General features: G+C 46.0%; 1 protein-coding gene across 4 annotated transcripts in view; it reads right to left on the reverse strand.

Annotated features, from left to right (window-relative positions):
- LOC109889048 (single-stranded DNA-binding protein 3) overlaps nt 1–18,477 on the reverse strand; it is a 22,512-nt gene continuing 4,035 nt past the window's right edge. The window contains exons 5-17 of one of the 4 annotated variants that reach the window (XM_031822439.1): nt 11,279–11,368; nt 8,636–8,710; nt 7,448–7,510; nt 7,172–7,309; nt 6,400–6,467; nt 6,262–6,310; nt 4,260–4,295; nt 4,042–4,096; nt 3,799–3,863; nt 3,144–3,222; nt 2,653–2,681; nt 1,884–1,985; nt 1–1,357 (exon numbers count right to left, since the gene is read on the reverse strand). In XM_031822439.1, the coding sequence (XP_031678299.1) occupies nt 1,328–1,357; nt 1,884–1,985; nt 2,653–2,681; nt 3,144–3,222; nt 3,799–3,863; nt 4,042–4,096; nt 4,260–4,295; nt 6,262–6,310; nt 6,400–6,467; nt 7,172–7,309; nt 7,448–7,510; nt 8,636–8,710; nt 11,279–11,368 (879 nt within the window). In that variant the 3' untranslated portion in view covers nt 1–1,327. Of the gene's footprint in view, nt 1,361–1,883; nt 1,986–2,652; nt 2,682–3,143; nt 3,223–3,798; nt 3,864–4,041; nt 4,097–4,259; nt 4,296–6,261; nt 6,311–6,399; nt 6,468–7,171; nt 7,310–7,447; nt 7,511–8,635; nt 8,711–11,278; nt 11,369–18,477 lie in introns of all 4 variants that reach the window. The other 3 variants (XM_031822438.1, XM_031822440.1, XM_031822441.1) reach the window with 3 other exon arrangements.

Genomic DNA, 18,477 nt, shown 5'->3' on the forward strand with positions numbered 1-18,477 from the left:
TTGAGTCATTGTAAAATTATATTAACAAGCATTCTTTCCTCAGTTTGAAATAAAGAAAACACCAGTAAATAAAGGCAACCTGGGACAGAGGTGTATAACGCTTAATATTCACAGAAAATGAAATAAACCTTTTATCACATTTACAAGACTGCCGCTAAGTTTAATGGTTTAGAAAGCGTTGGACTAATTTCAAAATAACTGGGTCAATATACATAGTCAAATTGGTATCAAAATATTTAAAAAAAAAACAGCAATAAGGAGACAAAAAAATAAACAAAATACCCGGAGAAAAAGAAAAACTATCAACTACCAATATGCACCTCAAGTTACAATGGGTTTAACTCTTTCACCGTCACATAATCCAGATGGAACAGTAGGAAACCACGGCTACAACGATGTTGAGAAAAAGGACAGAGTGTTAAGCACAGGCAGGGAAGAGGTTAAACACACATCACATGTGGACTGGAGCAGCGCTAGGTAGTATGTTGTTCACAGATCTCAGCGTTCCTGCACCTCTGTTGTTTCCAAACCCACAGTTTAAGTTTGCTTTCTCCCTTGACAGAGAACAAGAACAGCAGTGAGACTGTTTAAATAAAAAGCTGAATAAACCAGTGCAGAATTAGATTGCTCTCATCGACAAAACCATAACCCACAAAACATTCCTTATCGATGAGATTTTGTCGACACATTGAATGGGATCCAATTTCACTTTTTAAAAACCCACTGAGCACTTAAACTGTTCAAAAGGCCCAGTTCGATCACATCACTTCCCCTTAAAATCTGGATAAATAGTACATTGGGACAAAGTCATTTAAAGGAGTTGTCACAGAGTTAAAGGCAGATTCAGACGCCTGTTTTCAGACTCATTTTGTGACACATACTGCGTGGCTGAATGCAGGACCTGAAATATGAAGAAAAAAATAAAATGCTTAATGCACATCAGTGTTTTAGGTGGCTATAAGTTGAAACCTGGACAGAACATCTTGCACCACAAAGCAATAATAAAATCATAAGAGGTCAACTTTGACCATTTTCTTTGCTGGGCAGGGGGGGAATAATCATTTCTGCAAATAATTTTTAAAAATGGTCATGTATGCAGTAGTTTCAGTAGCTGGTTTCGTCACACTTGGGGTGGTGATGAATGAAGAACTGTCCTTCATTTGGAACGAAGAGGAGCAAGAAGTCGCCATTTTGAAAATTCGCATATCAGCATTCTGGAATTGCGTGGAACCAAAATGGCGCCTGTCCCTGGTTCTGTGCTGATACGTTTTGGCCATGTCCTGTTATGAGCTCAGATCCTCTGAGTGATGGCAGATTGAGGGGGAGTTCACACACTCATCGTCATGGTAGGGGAGTACTGCTGAGGGGCACAGACAAAGAGTTCAAATCAGGAGAGCTTAAGCTAATGGCATGACACACACAACAAACAATAGAACACATACTGCAACTGTAGAAAGGAAATGCACTTCCTCACTCTAGCCCCCAAAAACCTTATTTGGCAACTGCCCAGTGCCCCCACACTACACTGCCACTGTAGAGGCAATGATGCGGTCACAATGATGCGGTCACAATGATGCGGTCACAATGATGCGGTCACTGTGGCTTCCCTTGGGTGTCAAAGTGCCATGACCGTAGCTTTACTGTGGAGTCAATACTGCCATATAGGCACTACTTATAGTTACTGGCAACACAGTGGCCTCAGCTGGGTTGTGTTCACTAGGCACTAATTGGAAGAAAACTGACTGAAACATGGAGTGACTACCTGATCTTGTTCAACAGGAAACAATTTTAAAAAACATTTTCTTCAACACTTATAATTTTATCCTCTCCTACACTAAAACACATTAAAACATTTTATATTGCATGGTGAGAAGGGGACTTACATTCTCACTCTGAAAGGAGTGCAGGAAGTTCCCACCCAACTCGTCACCGTCCCTCGGGGTTCCAGGAGGGTTACTAATGCCACTTAGATGGTTTGGAGAGTTCTGCGAGGAGGCAGGAAAGAGACTAAGTAAATAGGCAACAACAAGTAGTCTAAGTGTCGTCATTGTCCCTCTTGACATTGACAGCGCTGGAGTTGGCAAGAGCAGAAAAATGTCTGGGCCCAGGCTATGGGAGGAGACATCAGTTCTGGGCCCAGGCTATAGGAGGAGACAACAGTTCTGGGCCCAGGCTATAGGAGGAGACAACAGTTCTGGGCCCAGGCTATAGGAGGAGACAACAGTTCTGGGCCCAGGCTATAGGAGGAGACAACAGTTCTGGGCCCAGGCTATAGGAGGAGACAACAGTTCTGGGCCCAGGCTATAGGAGGAGACAACAGTTCTGGGCCCAGGCTATAGGAGGAGACAACAGTTCTGGGCCCAGGCTATAGGAGGAGACAACAGTTCTGGGCCCAGGCTATAGGAGGAGACAACAGTTCTGGGCCCAGGCTATAGGAGGAGACAACAGTTCTGGGCCCAGGCTATAGGAGGAGACAACAGATCTGGGCCCAGGCTATAGGAGACAACAGATCTGGGCCCAGGCTATAGGAGACAACAGATCTGGGCCCAGGCTAAACAAGAAGTTCAATAGAAACATATTGCACAAATTAGTCCAAATGATTTGTTATGTTTTGCTAGTAATCTATATGTATAGCCATGTTATAGTATTCACCTTGTTGAGTCCGTCCATATCACCAGAGCCTAAAAAAAAATAAACGTTTATAGTTCATGAACACTGAAATTAAAACGTTACGATTCTTTACTGAACTAATAATGCAACAGGTCATATGATTGCTAAAGATATATGTATGCTAAAGCCTGGCACTGTTGCTGAGAATATGTCTCCTTGCGTCACATTACTGGTTGATCTACTACACTGTACCCTGAGTCCCAAATGGCACCCCATTCCCGATATAGTGCACTACTTTTCACCAGAACCCTATGGGCCCTGGTCAAAAGTAGTGCACTATATAGGGATTAGGGTGTCATTTGAGACACCACCATTGAGGGAGCCTACTTTCAGATTGTCTGAATGAACAACTACTCCCAACTAGTCATGCACTGGTTAGTGAATACTGTTCTAAACTGAACACAACCCCAATTGGCACTTGAGAACTATATGTTGTATGGTAACCACTGGCAGAGTAGAGCGCAGTGCTTTACCTAGCGATCCATTCATGTGGTGTGGTTCCATGCCTGCCATGGCCCCCAGGGGTCCGTCAGAGCCAGGGCCCATAGGGAACTGTAGCGGGAGACAAGCACTGCCTTACTACACATATCAACAGAACAGGCACCACTATCACAACAGACTAGGCCAGGTAGAACCAGGGTATGTCCCAACAGAGTAGGCCAGGTAGAACCAGGGTATGTCCCAACAGAGTAGGCCAGGTAGAACCAGGGTATGTCCCAACAAAGTAGGCCAGGTAGAACCAGGGTATGTCCCAACAAAGTAGGCCAGGTAGAACCAGGGTATGTCCCAACAGAGTAAGCCAGGTAGAACCAGGGTATGTCCCAACAGAGTAAGCCAGGTAGAAACAGGATATGTCCCAATAGAGTAAGCCAGGTAGAAACAGGATATGTCCCAACAGAGTTATATAGGGTCCCAAAAGGCACCCATTATAACAACAGTTATTTTGTCCAGGGCCCATAGTGCACTATATAGGGAATAGGGTGCCATTTGGGATGAACAGTTTCATTATGTAGGACTAGTTAATGTTTCTTATAATCGTATCTTAAAAGTTATCTGGCGATGAAGAAACATGAAACAACGTGACTACTACAACAGATTTGAGAGGGCTGGTATGAGAAGCAAACTCACATTTGATCGGTTGCCAGGTCCAGTGTTGATCATAGTGTAGAGGTTGTCCCCAGAGTTGTTAGAGTCTGAAAAGTGGTTGATAAGCAATCAATCTCAATTATTATTATGATAATCAATAGACAAGTGTACTTCGGGCAATGAGAACAGCCGAGATGGCAAACACATTCATTGAAGATGACGGTTATTTGTCAAAACATTTTGACATTAATTCCTATTCCCCAAGGTGGACTATGGAGTACCTACCCGCAGGGCTGGGCATAACGGGTGTTCCAGTGGGTCCCCCTCCACCAGAACCCCCCTTTAGAGTGTCGGAAGAACACAACCCATTTATAATTAAACAGTGAATCACAAAACCAGCAATGTATCTGTACCAGGGTCAAATCTACAAACACAAAAACAATAATATACTGGTATCTGACTGAAGTGTGTGTGTGAGAGAGAGGTCGTCAGAGAGTACTTACCCCATACGCTCCAGGAGAAGGTGATGAGTAAGGCATCTGAAACAACCACAACATTACAGGAACAGGGAATCTAAATCGGTGTTCACCTCTCGAAACGGTATCATTCATAATTTTTGCATCGCAGCCTTATCATTATCCATCTTACATGGAAGCTGGGGGTGTCCCGCACCCTATTCCCTATATAGTGCACTTCTTTAAACAGGGGCCTTATGGGTTGTGTAAGGCGCTATAAAGGGAATAGGGTGCCATTTAGGCTGTAGCCTGGGATATATAATACTACAATTACATCCAGGACTGGGGAACTTGGTAATGCATTAGATCTCCAGAGCTCTTACTGAGAGAGGTCAGACACAGACTGCTGCAATCTGAACAGACAACATCATGGTGTGTATAATATATTTATATATATATGCCATGATCCCTTATTGCTGTCACTTGTTATATCCACTTCAAATCAGTGTACAGTTGTGGCCAAAAGTTGAGAACGACACAAACATTAATTTCCACAAAGTTTGCTGCTTCAGTGTCTTTAGATATTTTTGTCAGCTGTTACTATGGAATACTGAAGTATAATTACAAGCATTTCATAAGTATCAAAGGCTTTTATTGACAATTACATAAAGTTGATGCAAAGAGTCAATATTTGCAGTGTTGACACTTTTTCAAGACCTCTGCAATCTGCCCTGGCATGCTGTCAATTCACTTCTGGGCCACATCCTGACTGATGGCAGCCCATTCTTGCATAATCAATGCTTGGAGTTTGTCAGAATTTGTCTCTGCTCTAGATGGTTGGGAGAAGTTGCTCTCGGAGGATGTGTTGGTACCATTCTTTATTCATGGCTGTGTTCTTAGGCAAATTGTGAGTGAGCCCACTCCCTTGGCTGAGAAGCAACCCCACAAATGAATGGTCTCAGGATGCTTTGCTCACCCTGTCTTCACCGGACAAGCTTTTTTCCAGATGCCAAACAATCGGAAAGGGGATTCAGAGAAAATGACTTGACCCCAGTCCTCAGCATTCCAATCCCTGTACCTTTTGCAGAATATCAGTCTGTCCTTGATGTTTTTCCTGGAGAGAAGTGACTTCTTTGCTGCCCTTCTTGACACCAGGTCATCCTCCAAAAGTCTTTGCCTCACTGTGCGTGCAGATGCACTCACACCTGCCTGATGCTCTACCTGAGCAAGCTCTGTACTGGTGGTTCCCCGATCCCGCAGCTGAATCAACTTTAGGAGATGGTCCTGGTGCTTGGTGGACTTTCTTTGGCGCCCTGAAGCCTTCTTCACAAAAATTGAACCGCTCTCCTTGAAGTTCCTGATGATCCGATAAACGGTTGATTTAGGTGCAGTCCTACTGGCAGCAATATTCTTGCTTGTGAAGCCCTTTTTGTGCAAAGCAATGATGATGGCACGTGTTTCCTTGCAGGTAACCATGGTTGACAGAGGAAGAACAATGTTTCCAAGCACTACCCTCCTTTTAAAGCTTCCAGTCTGTTATTCGAACTCAATCAGCATGACAGAGTGATCTCCAGCCTTGTCCTCGTCAACACTCACAACTGGGTTAACGAGAGAATCACTGACATGAAGTCAGCTAGTCCTTTTGTGGCAGGGCTGAAATGCAGTGGAAATGTTTTTTGGGGATTCAGTTCAGTTGCATGGCAAATAGGGACTTTTCAATTAATTGCAATTCATCTGATCACCCTTCATAACATCCTGGAGTATATGCAAATTGCCATCATACAAACTGATGCAGCAGACTTTGTGAAAATTAATATTTGTGTCATTCTCAAAACTTTTGGCCACGACTGTAGATGAAGCGGAGGAGACAGGTTAAAGAATAATTTTTAACACGGGCCAGTATCCCCGTGGAACGCATTCGACACCTTGTAGAGTCCATGCACCGACAAACTGAGCATGTTCTGAGGGCAAAAGGGGGATGCAACTCAATATTAGGAAGGTGTTCCTAATGTATTGTATACTCCGTGTCTAGAGGGGAAGTTGGACTCACTGAGTTGCCGTTGTTCGGATTGGGCCATGGTCGTCCAGCACCTGGGCCCCTGCATTGTGACGAGAGAAACCCCAGTTAGAAAACAACACACACGGGAGATGCATCATGTGAAAGGAGAGTAATAGAGACAAGGCTCACATCATGTTCACTCCTGGCATCCCAGGGCCCATGGCGTTATGTGGAGGCCGCATCCCACCACCAAAGTTCTGCAACGACAACTAAGAATCAGACTACCATAACCAGACCGAACCAAGGCCAAGAACAGAGACAGACTGGATGGGTGATGGTGACAGGCAGTTTCAATAATCAGGGGGCTAGTCTCTGAAAGACTACAGACATTTTGTGAACTGCTTAGAGATAACGGCTGCCTACAGACGGGGGTGTAACATTACCAGTCTGATATAACAGCTGCCTACAGACAGGGGTGTAACATTACCAGTCTGATATAACGGCTGCCTACAGACGGGGGTGTAACATTACCAGTCTGATATAACGGCTGCCTACAGACGGGGGTGTAACATTACCAGTCTGATATAACGGCTGCCTACAGACGGGGGTGTAACATTACCAGTCTGATATAACGGCTGCCTACAGACGGGGGTGTAACATTACCAGTCTGATATAACGGCTGCCTACAGACGGGGGTGTAACATTACCAGTCTGATATAACGGCTGCCTACAGACGGGGGTGTAACATTACCAGTCTGATATAACAGCTGCCTACAGACAGGGGTGTAACATTACCAGTCTGATATAACGGCTGCCTACAGACAGGGGTGTAACATTACCAGTCTGATATAACGGCTGCCTACAGACGGGGGTGTAACATTACCAGTCTGATATAACAGCTGCCTACAGACGGGGGTGTAACATTACTAGATATAATGGGAGCAGAACAGTAGTGGTCTACCTGGGGTCCTGGCCCCATAGGGCCCATGCCTCGAGGCCCACTCATCCTCTGCATTGGTCCCAAGTTAGGATGGCCTTGTGGTCGTGTGTGATCCATGGTTTGGAGCATGAGATGGGGGCCAGGGCCACCGCCAGGAGGCTACAAGACAGGGGAAAGAGAGAGGGATAACTCATACGGAGGTAAATCTCTTTGTTAAACAACAGTAGACTGGGTAGACTGATGACAGTATTGTATGGTGATGTTGGTGGAGAATGCTGGGTACTGTAGTTTGTTTACCTGGTTGCCCATTCTTATAGGAGGACCTCGTGGGCCTGCGGTGAATCGTGGGTTCATGAAAGACTACAAACACAAATAACAATGAATTTACATTTGTGTTCCATCACAACATCAGCACAATTATACTGAAGAAACAACCATTGCAACCATTCATAAGGGAGGTAGTTGCTTCACTTGTAATATCTATAACGTGTATGTCGACTCTGTACCGTAACACCCTGTATATAGCCTCACATTGACTCTGTACCGGTACACCCTGTATATAGCCTCCACATTGACTCTGTACCGGTACCCCCTGTATATAGCCTCCACATTGACTCTGTACCGGTACCCCCTGTATATAGCCTCCACATTGACTCTGTACCGGTACCCCCTGTATATAGCCTCCACATTGACTCTGTACCGGTACCCCCTGTATGTAGCCTCCACATTGACTCTGTACCGGTACCCCCATGTATATAGCCTCCACATTGACTCTGTACCGGTACCCCCATGTATATAGCCTCCACATTGACTCTGTACCGTAACACCCTGTATATAGCCTCCACATTGACTCTGTACCGGTACCCCCTGTATATAGACTCCACATTGACTCTGTACCGGTACCCCCTGTATATAGCCTCCACATTGACTCTGTACCGGTACCCCCTGTATAAAGCCTCGCTATTGTTATTTTACTGCTACTGTTTAATTATGTTACTTTTATTTTCTAGTTATTTTACTTGACACGTTTTTCTTCTTAACTTCTTAAAACATAGTTGGTTAAGGGCTTGTAAGTAAGCATTTCACTGTAAGGTCTACGCCTGCTGTATTCGGAGCATGTGACTAATAACATTTGATAGAACATCTACAATAACGGTTTCCTATATCACAGTTAGTTTTAACGATGTTTCTGCGCTGCCGCCAAAAGCGTCAAGCCGAATGACAGATGCGGTAGCATAGAGCGTACAGACAGAAATAGCATGGAGGTGCCACGGCGGTGAAACGACAGTCGTCTTCCCAATAGGAAAGCACAAAGAGAAACACAGAGCTCCAACAGAGAGACAGAGGCTGCGTCACAATTTAAAAATCACACCATATTCTAAATATAGTGCACTACTTTTCACCAGGGCCCCAGGTCAAATGTAGTCCACTATATACAGATGAGGGTGCGATTTGGGACACATCTAGAGGGGAGAGCAGCAGTACCTGGCTTTGTGGTCCCATCATACTGTTAGGGAGAGGAGGCTGGGGGTGAGGAGAGCCCTGGGGACCAGGAGCACCCTGTGGCGTCACAGAGACAGAGAGCGACAGAGAGAGGGGAAGACAGACACAGAGAGAGGGAGGTAGAGAAAGGAGGGTTACTGAGCTGAGCAGAGGAGAGTGTGAGAAGCTGGTGTGCAAATGCAAAAAGCTGCCTGGTATATCTGTTGATTATTCACTCCACAGTAGAAGAGAGTGCAAGAAGAGAGAGAGAGGAAAAGATAGAGAGGATGTGTGCTGTGATGCCTGCCAGTCAGAATAGCAGCCAGCCTCCAGCTTATCATCACTGCCAATTTCCCCCTCTGCCAATTACCACAGCATTAATTAAGCCCTATGCAATTAGCTTTACATTGCTGCCCCCAAACACTGTCATTGTGGGCCAATGCTTCTGGTAATAGGGTGGCTTAATTAACAACATTTACATATTCAAATGACTCTGATAAAGGGAGATCTCTGTGCGTGTGTATGTCTCTTTCGCTCACACACTGAGTTGGGCTACATATACTGTAATTACTTCTCTGGTTTTCAAAACACAAACAGGACTAATCCTAGAGACAACATGCCTACATAGTCTACTTGAAGAAACAGAAGTGTGTGGTTTGACTTTCACTAGAGGGAAAGCTGCCAAGAGTTTATCCTCATGAGGTATTGATTTACGGCAGGTGTTACAGCACCTTTCGATTTCTCGATTAAGGTTTAGGCCCAACTGCACCTCCCGGTTTCACTACAGTACACTGAGTGGGTAGACAGACAAATTATTTTCTGATGTCTACTAAAAACACAGGCTGCTTCCCAAACGGCACACTATTCCCTACTTTTGACCAGAGCAGTGTGCTATGTAGAGAATAGGGTACCATGTGGACGCAGCCATAGGCTCAGAGCAGAGACTAGACTACAGACCAGAGCAGAGCAGAGACTAGACTACAGACGAGAGGTCGACCGATTAATCGGAATGGCCGATTAATTAGGGCAGATTTCAAGTTTTCATAACAATCGGATATCAGTATTTTTGGGCGCCGATTTACCTTTATTTAACTAGGCAAGTCAGTTAAGAACACATTCTTATTTTCAATGACGGCCTAGGAACGGTGGGTTAACTGCCTTGTTCAGGGGCAGAACAGATTTTCACCTTGTCAGCTCGAGGGATCCAATCTTGCAACCTTACAGTTAGCTAGTCTAACGCAATAAAGACCTGCCTCTCTCTCGTTGCACTCCACAAGGAGACTGACTGACTGCCTGTTACGCGAATGCAGTAAGCCAAGGTAAGTTGCTAGCTAGCATTAAACTTATCTTATAAAAAACTATCAATCATAATCACTAGTTAACTACACATGGTTGATGATATTACTAGATATTATCTAGCGTGTCCTGCGTTGCATATAATCTGACTGAGCATACAAGCATCTAAGTATCTGACTGAGTGGTGGTAGGCAGAAGCAGGCACGTAAACATTCATTCAAACAGCACTTTCGTGCATTTTGCCAGCAGCTCTTTGTTGAGCGTCAATCATTGCGCTGTTTATGACTTCAAGCCTATCAACTCCCGAGATGAGGCTGGTGTAACCGAAGTGAAATAGCTAGCTAGTTAGCATGCGCTAATAGCATTTCAAACTTCACTCGCTCTGAGCCTTCTAGTAGTTAATCCCCTTGCTCTGCATGGGTAATGCTGCTTCGATGGTGGCTGTTGTCGTTGTGTTGCTGGTTCGAGCGAGGAGAGGGATGTAAGCTATACTGTTACACTGTCAATACTAAAGTGCCTATAAGAACATCCACAGCAGAGCAGAGACTAGGCTACAGACCACAGCAGAGCAGAGACTAGGCTACAGACCACAGCAGAGCAGAGACTAGGCTACAGACCACAGCAGAGCATCATTGAAACACCACACAACAGCTACAGATGTGGAAAGCACATCAGCAGGGTGGTAGAACAGAGAGACAGCCGAGCAGATGAGAGAGAGGAAAGTTGCACAATAGTGTGGCTCATGCATGCAGGCTAAACTCTTTACTTGAGAATCACACATACAGTAACTTAGCGATGCTTTATTGACATCAGTGGAGTTCAGCAGAAATTGAAGTCAGTTTTTCTTGCTTGTGGATCTCAAATTAGGATTCAGCAACTAAAGCAGTGGTCTCCAACCTGTGGTCCTGGGACCACTTGTGGTCAGGGAGGGTACTTCAGGTGCTCCACACATTTCCCCCCATAAAATTCTAATAAAGAGATCTGGTGGTCCAATGGAAAGGAAATAATTGGGAACCACTGCCATAGAGCAGGGGTCAGCAACAGCTGGCATGCGGGCCAAAACCATCATTGTTTAGAAGAAAAAAATAGTAATAAGAATGTTTCTATTGGGTAAAAAAAAAAGAGACAAAAATCACCAGGATTTTTTTTCCAAAAAAATTCACCTCAAAAATGTATTGTTATTTTCAAATAAAATCTATATTTCTATAGTTGTAGTCAATTTGCAGTGTACAAATGATTATAATTATGTTCCATTCTCTCCAAAATAAATCATCCCGCAGCTGAATCTAGTGGCCTACCCCTGCCATAGAGTGTAGATTGAGGGGTGTGTGAGTGGTAGGAATCAGTGACCTGGAAGAATCCAGGGGGCATGGGTCCACTGGCAATCCCCTCTCCAGGGGGAATCCCCCCCATCACAGGACTGGGGGCTGCTGCAGCACTCTGGAAACATAAAACAAACGCCAGTTAGAGGGGTTTCATCGGAAATACAGGTTGCAGATCTAACTGGTTTGCTTTGTATGAGTTTGTAGGGTTAAAAAACCTTTCAACATATGTTATTCAACATGTCTGGAATCATAGACAGCATAGCCATTAGATAGATGGATTGCTAAACAACAGATACACATAAAAGTTTCACAGAGTGGGAATCTAATTGCACAGAGTGGGAATCTAATTGCACAGAGTGGGAATCTAATTGCACAGAGTGGGAATCTAATTGCACAGAGTGGGAATCTAATTGCACAGAGTGGGAATCTAATTGCACAGAGTGGGAATCTAATTGCACAGAGTGGGAATCTAATTGCACAGAGTGGGAATCTAATTGCACAGAGTGGGAATCTAATTGCACAGAGTGGGAATCTAATTGCACAGAGTGGGAATCTAATTGCACAGAGTGGGAATCTAATTGCACAGAGTGGGAATCTAATTGCACAGAGTGGGAATCTAATTGCACAGAGTGGGAATCTAATTGCACAGAGTGGGAATCTAATTGCACAGAGTGGGAATCTAATTGCACAGAGTGGGAATCTAATTGCACAGAGTGGGAATCTAATTGCACAGAGTGGGAATCTAATTGCACAGAGTGGGAATCTAGTTTCACAGAGTGGGAATCTAATTGCACAGCCAAATGTGCTGATCCAGCAGGGGCCCAGTAGATTTGATAAGAATCTGTGGGATTCACTCCTTCACTTCAAAGTGCTCAGGCACAGCAAGATCTCACTGCTAGGCCATTTCCTGTCTCGACCACGGCCATAATTCACTAATGGACCATTTGCTTTGGTCACACACTTTCTCTCTCCTTTAGTAGGAGCCTTTGACCAGAGGCTAATGCCTACAGGACAGACTGACATTAGTATCTGGTATCCATGGCTATAGATTGGAGGTTGAGACCCTAGAGCTGTAGTAAGTAGGGGAGTAAGGGTATACAGTACCCCTGCATGCGTATGCACACTCACACACACCTTGAAAACAAAAAGCCACACACACACCCCTTACGCTATCCTTCACATACCTCCCTCTAGTCTCTAAAGCGCTAGATCTACTCAGACGTCACGAGTCGATATAGCCAACACACTCAGGGTCCCTGGTATATCGACTCACTGCACCCCTTCCTAATTCTATCTGGGCTGGGCCCTGCAGGGCCCCTGAAATACCACAGCAGGGAGAGAAGTGAGGCCGGAGGGAGCCAGCCAGGACCAGACATCACTGAGGCAAAGCCAGCCTGTTACTGGAACACACAGACAATTAGCTATGTTCAGGGAGGATCCTTCAATACTACCACTCCTGCACTGAGCCTAAAGAGCTATACACAGCTTTAGGAGACTAGTATTGATGTCATAGAATAGTGTGATCAACCCACAATCCTCTCTGAGAATGATAACTTCTAAATCATTAACAGTCATAGTTACGTTCCATAACAATTCTGCTCAATATCTATTCCAGGGCTGGGGTCAATTCCATTTCAATTTAGTCAATTCAGGAAGTAAACTGCAATTCCAATTCTCCTCAATGCCTCTATGAGGACTTTCATAAACTTTCATAAAATCACAAGTGTAATAGATCAAAATAAAGCTTAACTTCTTGCTAATCCAGCCGCTGTGTCAGATTCCAAAAAGGCTTTACGGCGAAAGCACACCATGCGATTATCTGAGGACAGTGCCCAGCATACAAAACCATGAAAAACATATTTCAACCAGGCAGGTGCGACACGAAAGTCAGAAATAGAGATATAATAAACGCCTTACCTTTGATGATCTTACCTTTGATGATCTTCTTCTGTTGGCACTCCATCACAAATGGTCCTTTTGTTCGATAATGTCCTTCTTTATATCCATAAAAACTCAATTTAGCTGGCGCGCTTCAGTCAATAATCCCTCCATCAAAATTCCATACAAAATGAATCCCAAACGTTAAACTTTTCCAAACAAGTCAAACTTTTTCTTTTACCCCTTTTTCTCCCCAATTTCGTGGTAACCAATTGTTTTTAGGTATACGTAAATAAATTATACAATTTAAGATGGAGTACCAATGAACACGCTCTCATTCACGCGCTTACAGCAAACTACAATTTCTGGCTCATTTTTCCAAAAACCAGCCTGAAACTTTTTTTTTTGCCCTTTTTCTCCCCAATTTCATGGTAACCAATTTGTTTTTAGTAGCTACTATCTTGTCTCATCGCTACAACTCCCGCACTGCTTCTTAACACAGCGCACATCCAACCCGGAAGCCAGCCGCACCAATGTGTCGGAGGAAACACCGTGCACCACTGCGCCCGGCCCGTCACAGGAGTTGCTGGTGCGCGATGAGACAAGGATATCCCTACCGGCCAAACCCTCCCTAACCCAGACGACTCTAGGCCAATTGTGCGTCGCCCCACAGACCTCCCAGTTGCGACCGGTTACGACAGAGCCTAGGCGTGAACCCAGAGTCTCTGGTGGCACAGCTGGCGCTGCAGAACAGCGTCCTTAACCACTGCGCCACCCGGGAGGCCTCTGAAACTCTTTTTAAAGACTGTTGATATCTAGTGGAAGTCCTAGCAACTGCAATCTGGGAGGACTTTGCCTTATAAAAGTGACAGCCATTGAAAATAGTGGCAGGCTGAATTTTTTTTCTTTTCTGGATGGTTTGTCCTCGGGGTTTCGCCTGCCATATCAGTTCTGTTATATTCACAGACATTATTTTAACAGTTTACTTTGGGCATGCTTTTCATCCGGACGTGAAAATACTGCCCCCTACCCAAGAGAGGTTAATGGCCTTTTCCATCACACACCAGTGTTTATCTTCATGTAAGCTTGTGTTAACTTCTAGGCTTATGTTTTTTAAGTCATGTTTTTCATCTAAGAGATAGAGCTCCGTTTGAATTTTGACTCAGAAGGGTTGGTGACCACTGCCCTATATAGTGCACTACTATATAGAGAACAGGGAGCCATTTGGGATGTAACCTCTGTTCTGCTGCCGGAGAGGAGGGCCAGGACTACCAGATACTTTAGTACAGGAAGGGGCAGATGTCATTCTCTGTTGCCTGGGGGTCTGAGGAGTAGAGCAGCTGAGTGGGGGAGGGTTTCTTTATGACAGACTAGATCCATGCCTCTGGGTCAGTGTGTGTGTTTAAGAGTTAGGCCAAGCTGTCCTTGTTTCATACAGAGTCATTAAAGAGGGGTTAGGAAAGGGTAGGACCCAGCCGCTGTTGTTGTGCTCGCTGTACAAAAACAGACAAACGCCCCCATCCACATCGACGGGGCTGTAGTGGAAGGGTTGAGAGAAGTTCCTCTGTGTCCAATCACTAAGTACTTAAAATGGTCCACACACATGCACACAGTAGTGAAGAAGGCACGACAGTGTCTCTTCCCCCTCAGGAGGTTGAAAAGATTTGGAATTTTATTTTTTTAATTTAACCTTTATTTCAGTTAAAGAACAAATTCTTATTTACAATGACGGCCTACACCGGCGAAACCGGGACGAAGTTGGGCCAATTGTGCGCCGGCCTACGGGACTCGCAATCACGGCCAGTTGTGATACAGCCTGGAACCGAATCAGGGTCTGTAGTGATGCTTCTAGCACTGAGATGCAGTGCCTTAGACCGCTGCGCCACTCGGAAGCCATGAGCCCACAAATCCTCAAAAAGCACCATTGAGAGCATCTTGACTGGCTGCATCACTGCTTGGTATGGCAACTGCAACCCCGTCGATTGCATGGCGCTACAGAGGGTGGTCTGGACAGCCCAGTACATCACTGGGGCTGAGCTGCCTGCCATCCAGGACCTCTATATCAGTGTGTAAGGAAGGCCCAGAAAATTGTTAAAGGCTCCAGCTACCCAAGTCATAGACTGTTCTCTCCGCTTCCGCACAGCAAGCTGTACCAGAGCAACAAGTCTGACACCAACAGGCTCCTGAACAGCTTCTATCCCCTAGCCATAAGACTGCTAAACAGCTAACAAAATGGCTACACAGACTATCTTCATTCACACTTTTATTTTTGCACTGAGTCTAGGTACACTCACACTGACACACACCGAGTCTAGGTACACTCACACTGACACACACCGAGTCTAGGTACACTCACACTGACACACACCGAGTCTAGGTACACTCACACTGACACACACCGAGTCTAGGTACACTCACACTGACACACACCGAGCCTAGGTACACTCACACTGACACACACCGAGCCTAGGTACACTCACACTGACACACACCGAGCCTAGGTACACTCACACTGACACACACTGAGCCTAGGTACACTCACACTGACACACACCGAGCCTAGGTACACTCACACTGACACACACCGAGCCTAGGTACACTCACACTGACACACACCGAGCCTAGGTACACTCACACTGACACACACTGAGCCTAGGTACACTCACACTGACACACACTGAGCCTAGGTACACTCACACTGAGCCTAGGTACACTCACACTGAGCCTAGGTACACTCACACTGACACACACTGAGCCTAGGTACACTCACACTGACACACACTGACTCTGGGTACACTCACACTGACTCACACTGACTCTAGGTACACTCACACTGACTCTAGGTACACTCACACTGACTCACACTGACTCTAGGTACACTCACACTGACTCTAGGTACACTCACACTGACACACACTGAGCCTAGGTACACTCACACACACTGAGCCTAGGTACACTCACACTGACACACACTGACTCTGGGTACACTCACACTGACTCACACTGACTCTAGGTACACTCACACTGACTCACACTGACTCTAGGTACACTCACACTGACTCTAGGTACACTCACACTGACTCTAGGTACACTCACACTGACTCTAGGTACACTCACACTGACACACATTGACTCTAGGTACACTCACACACACTGAGTCTACACACACAATCATCATATGCTACTGTTTATCATACAGTATATCCTGATGCCTAGTCACTAGTGATGGGGGGGATAGTTACATATCAGGAAATGATTTGACGATATATTGTATCATTTTGACAATATAGATACAATATCGCTATATAATTTTTGCGCTAGTTGGCTGTACCTGCACCAAAACTCCAGTATTTTTCCTTCATAGTTTGTTCTCCATCTTTTTAATTAGGGAGCCAATTTGTTTTCAGCACTTTTATTTCCATGACTGATAGCCATGAGAATTAATTTATCTCGTCTCTCTGCAGCAGACGCGTATGGTGAGCAATATGTTTGGAACATCGAATCACAATACATATAGAATCATGAAATTCGTATCAGCCTTTAAGTATTGTGATAACAATGTATCGTGAGGTGCCTGGCAATCCCCAGCCCTACTAGTCACCTTACCCCTAATATATATATATATATATATATATACCACTCCAGTATCCCTGCACATTGGAAATATGGCATTGGCACTGACACTTTAACTGACCCTATACATAGCTTACTTAATCGTGTTCTTATTTCTATTTTTCATGCATTTTGTTCTACTTTACTTTATAGTATTACATTTTTACTGCTGATATTGATTACTGCTTTGTTGCAAGAAAGGAATTTCACTGTACCTGCGCACATGACAATAAAACTTGAAACTGAAAGGCCTTGCAGTAGGACCCAGAGAAGAGAACTCTCAGGCTCTCTTCTACTACTCAACCATCCTCCCCTTGCCCTCCTCCTCTCTCTCTCTCTCCCCCCCCCCCCCCTTTCCCCCTCTCTCTCTCTCCCCTTGCCCTCCTCCCACCCCTTACCCTCCCTCTCACCATCTCGCCTTGTCCTCTCTCTCCCCTTGCCCCCTCCGCTCTCTCTCCTTCCCCCCCGCTCTCCCCTTGCCCCCCCCGCTCTCTCCTTTCCCCCCTCTCTCCCCTTTCCCCCTCTGCTCTCTCTCTCCTTTCCCCCCTCTGCTCTCTCTCTCCTTTCCCCCTCTCTCTCTCCTTTCCCCCTCTATCTCCCCTTGTCCTCTCTCTCCTCTCTCCCCTTTTCCGTATTCCCTCTGCTCCTCCCTTGGTCGCTGGACATATGCTACAGTGGCTCCTCCCCCCTCCCCTTTTCCAATCTGTCCCTTAGCTCCTTGACAGCCATCAATCAGCGGCTGACACCATGGCGACGGAGTTCCCAGGGGACCATCTGTCAGATCCACCGTGAATATGCCAGGGAAGGAGGGAGGGTCTGCGCTTTACGAGCCGTGATGCAGCGCTACTTCCCTGCCTGTTAGCAGCCCAGCCAGCCAGCCACCCACCTCCCCCATCTAGAGGCCCCCCACCCCAGCCAGCCACCTCCCCTCATCTATAGCCCAGCCAGCCAGCCAGCCAGCCAGCCACCTCCCCTCATCTATAGCTCAGCCAGCCAGCCACCCCTCATCTATAGCCCAGCCAGCACGCCACCACCCCTCATCTATAGCCCAGCCAGCACCCCACCACCCCTCATCTATAGCCCAGCCAGCACCCCACATCTATAGCCCAGCCAGCACCCCACCACCCCTCATCTATAGCCCAGCCAGCACCCCACCACCCCTCATCTATAGCCCAGCCAGCACCCCACCACCCCTCATCTATAGCCCAGCCAGCATCCCACCACCCCTCATCTATAGCCCAGCCAGCACCCCACCACCCCTCATCTATAGCCCAGCCAGCACCCCACCACCCCTCATCTATAGCCCAGCCAGCACCCCACCACCCCTCATCTATAGCCCAGCCAGCACCCCACCACCCCTCATCTATAGCCCAGCCAGCACCCCACCACCCCACATCTATAGCCCAGCCAGCACCCCACCACCCCTCATCTATAGCCCAGCCAGCACCCCTCATCTATAGCCCAGCCAGCACCCCTCCACCCCTCATCTATAGCCCAGCCAGCACCCCTCATCTATAGCCCAGCTCACCAGCCACCACCCAGCCAGGACCACAAATACAAATTCCACCTAGACACTGTGGCCCTAGAGCACACACAAAAATAAATTAGACCCAATCAAATGAGAAAACAAAAAGATAATTACTTGACACATTGGAAAGAATTAACAAAAAAAAAAAAAAAGATCAAACTGGAATGTTATTTGGTCCTAAACAGAGAGTACGCAGTGGCAGAATA

Source organism: Oncorhynchus kisutch, linkage group LG4 (genome assembly GCF_002021735.2).
Source record: "Oncorhynchus kisutch isolate 150728-3 linkage group LG4, Okis_V2, whole genome shotgun sequence".
NCBI classification, from domain to species: Eukaryota; Metazoa; Chordata; class Actinopteri; order Salmoniformes; family Salmonidae; genus Oncorhynchus; species Oncorhynchus kisutch.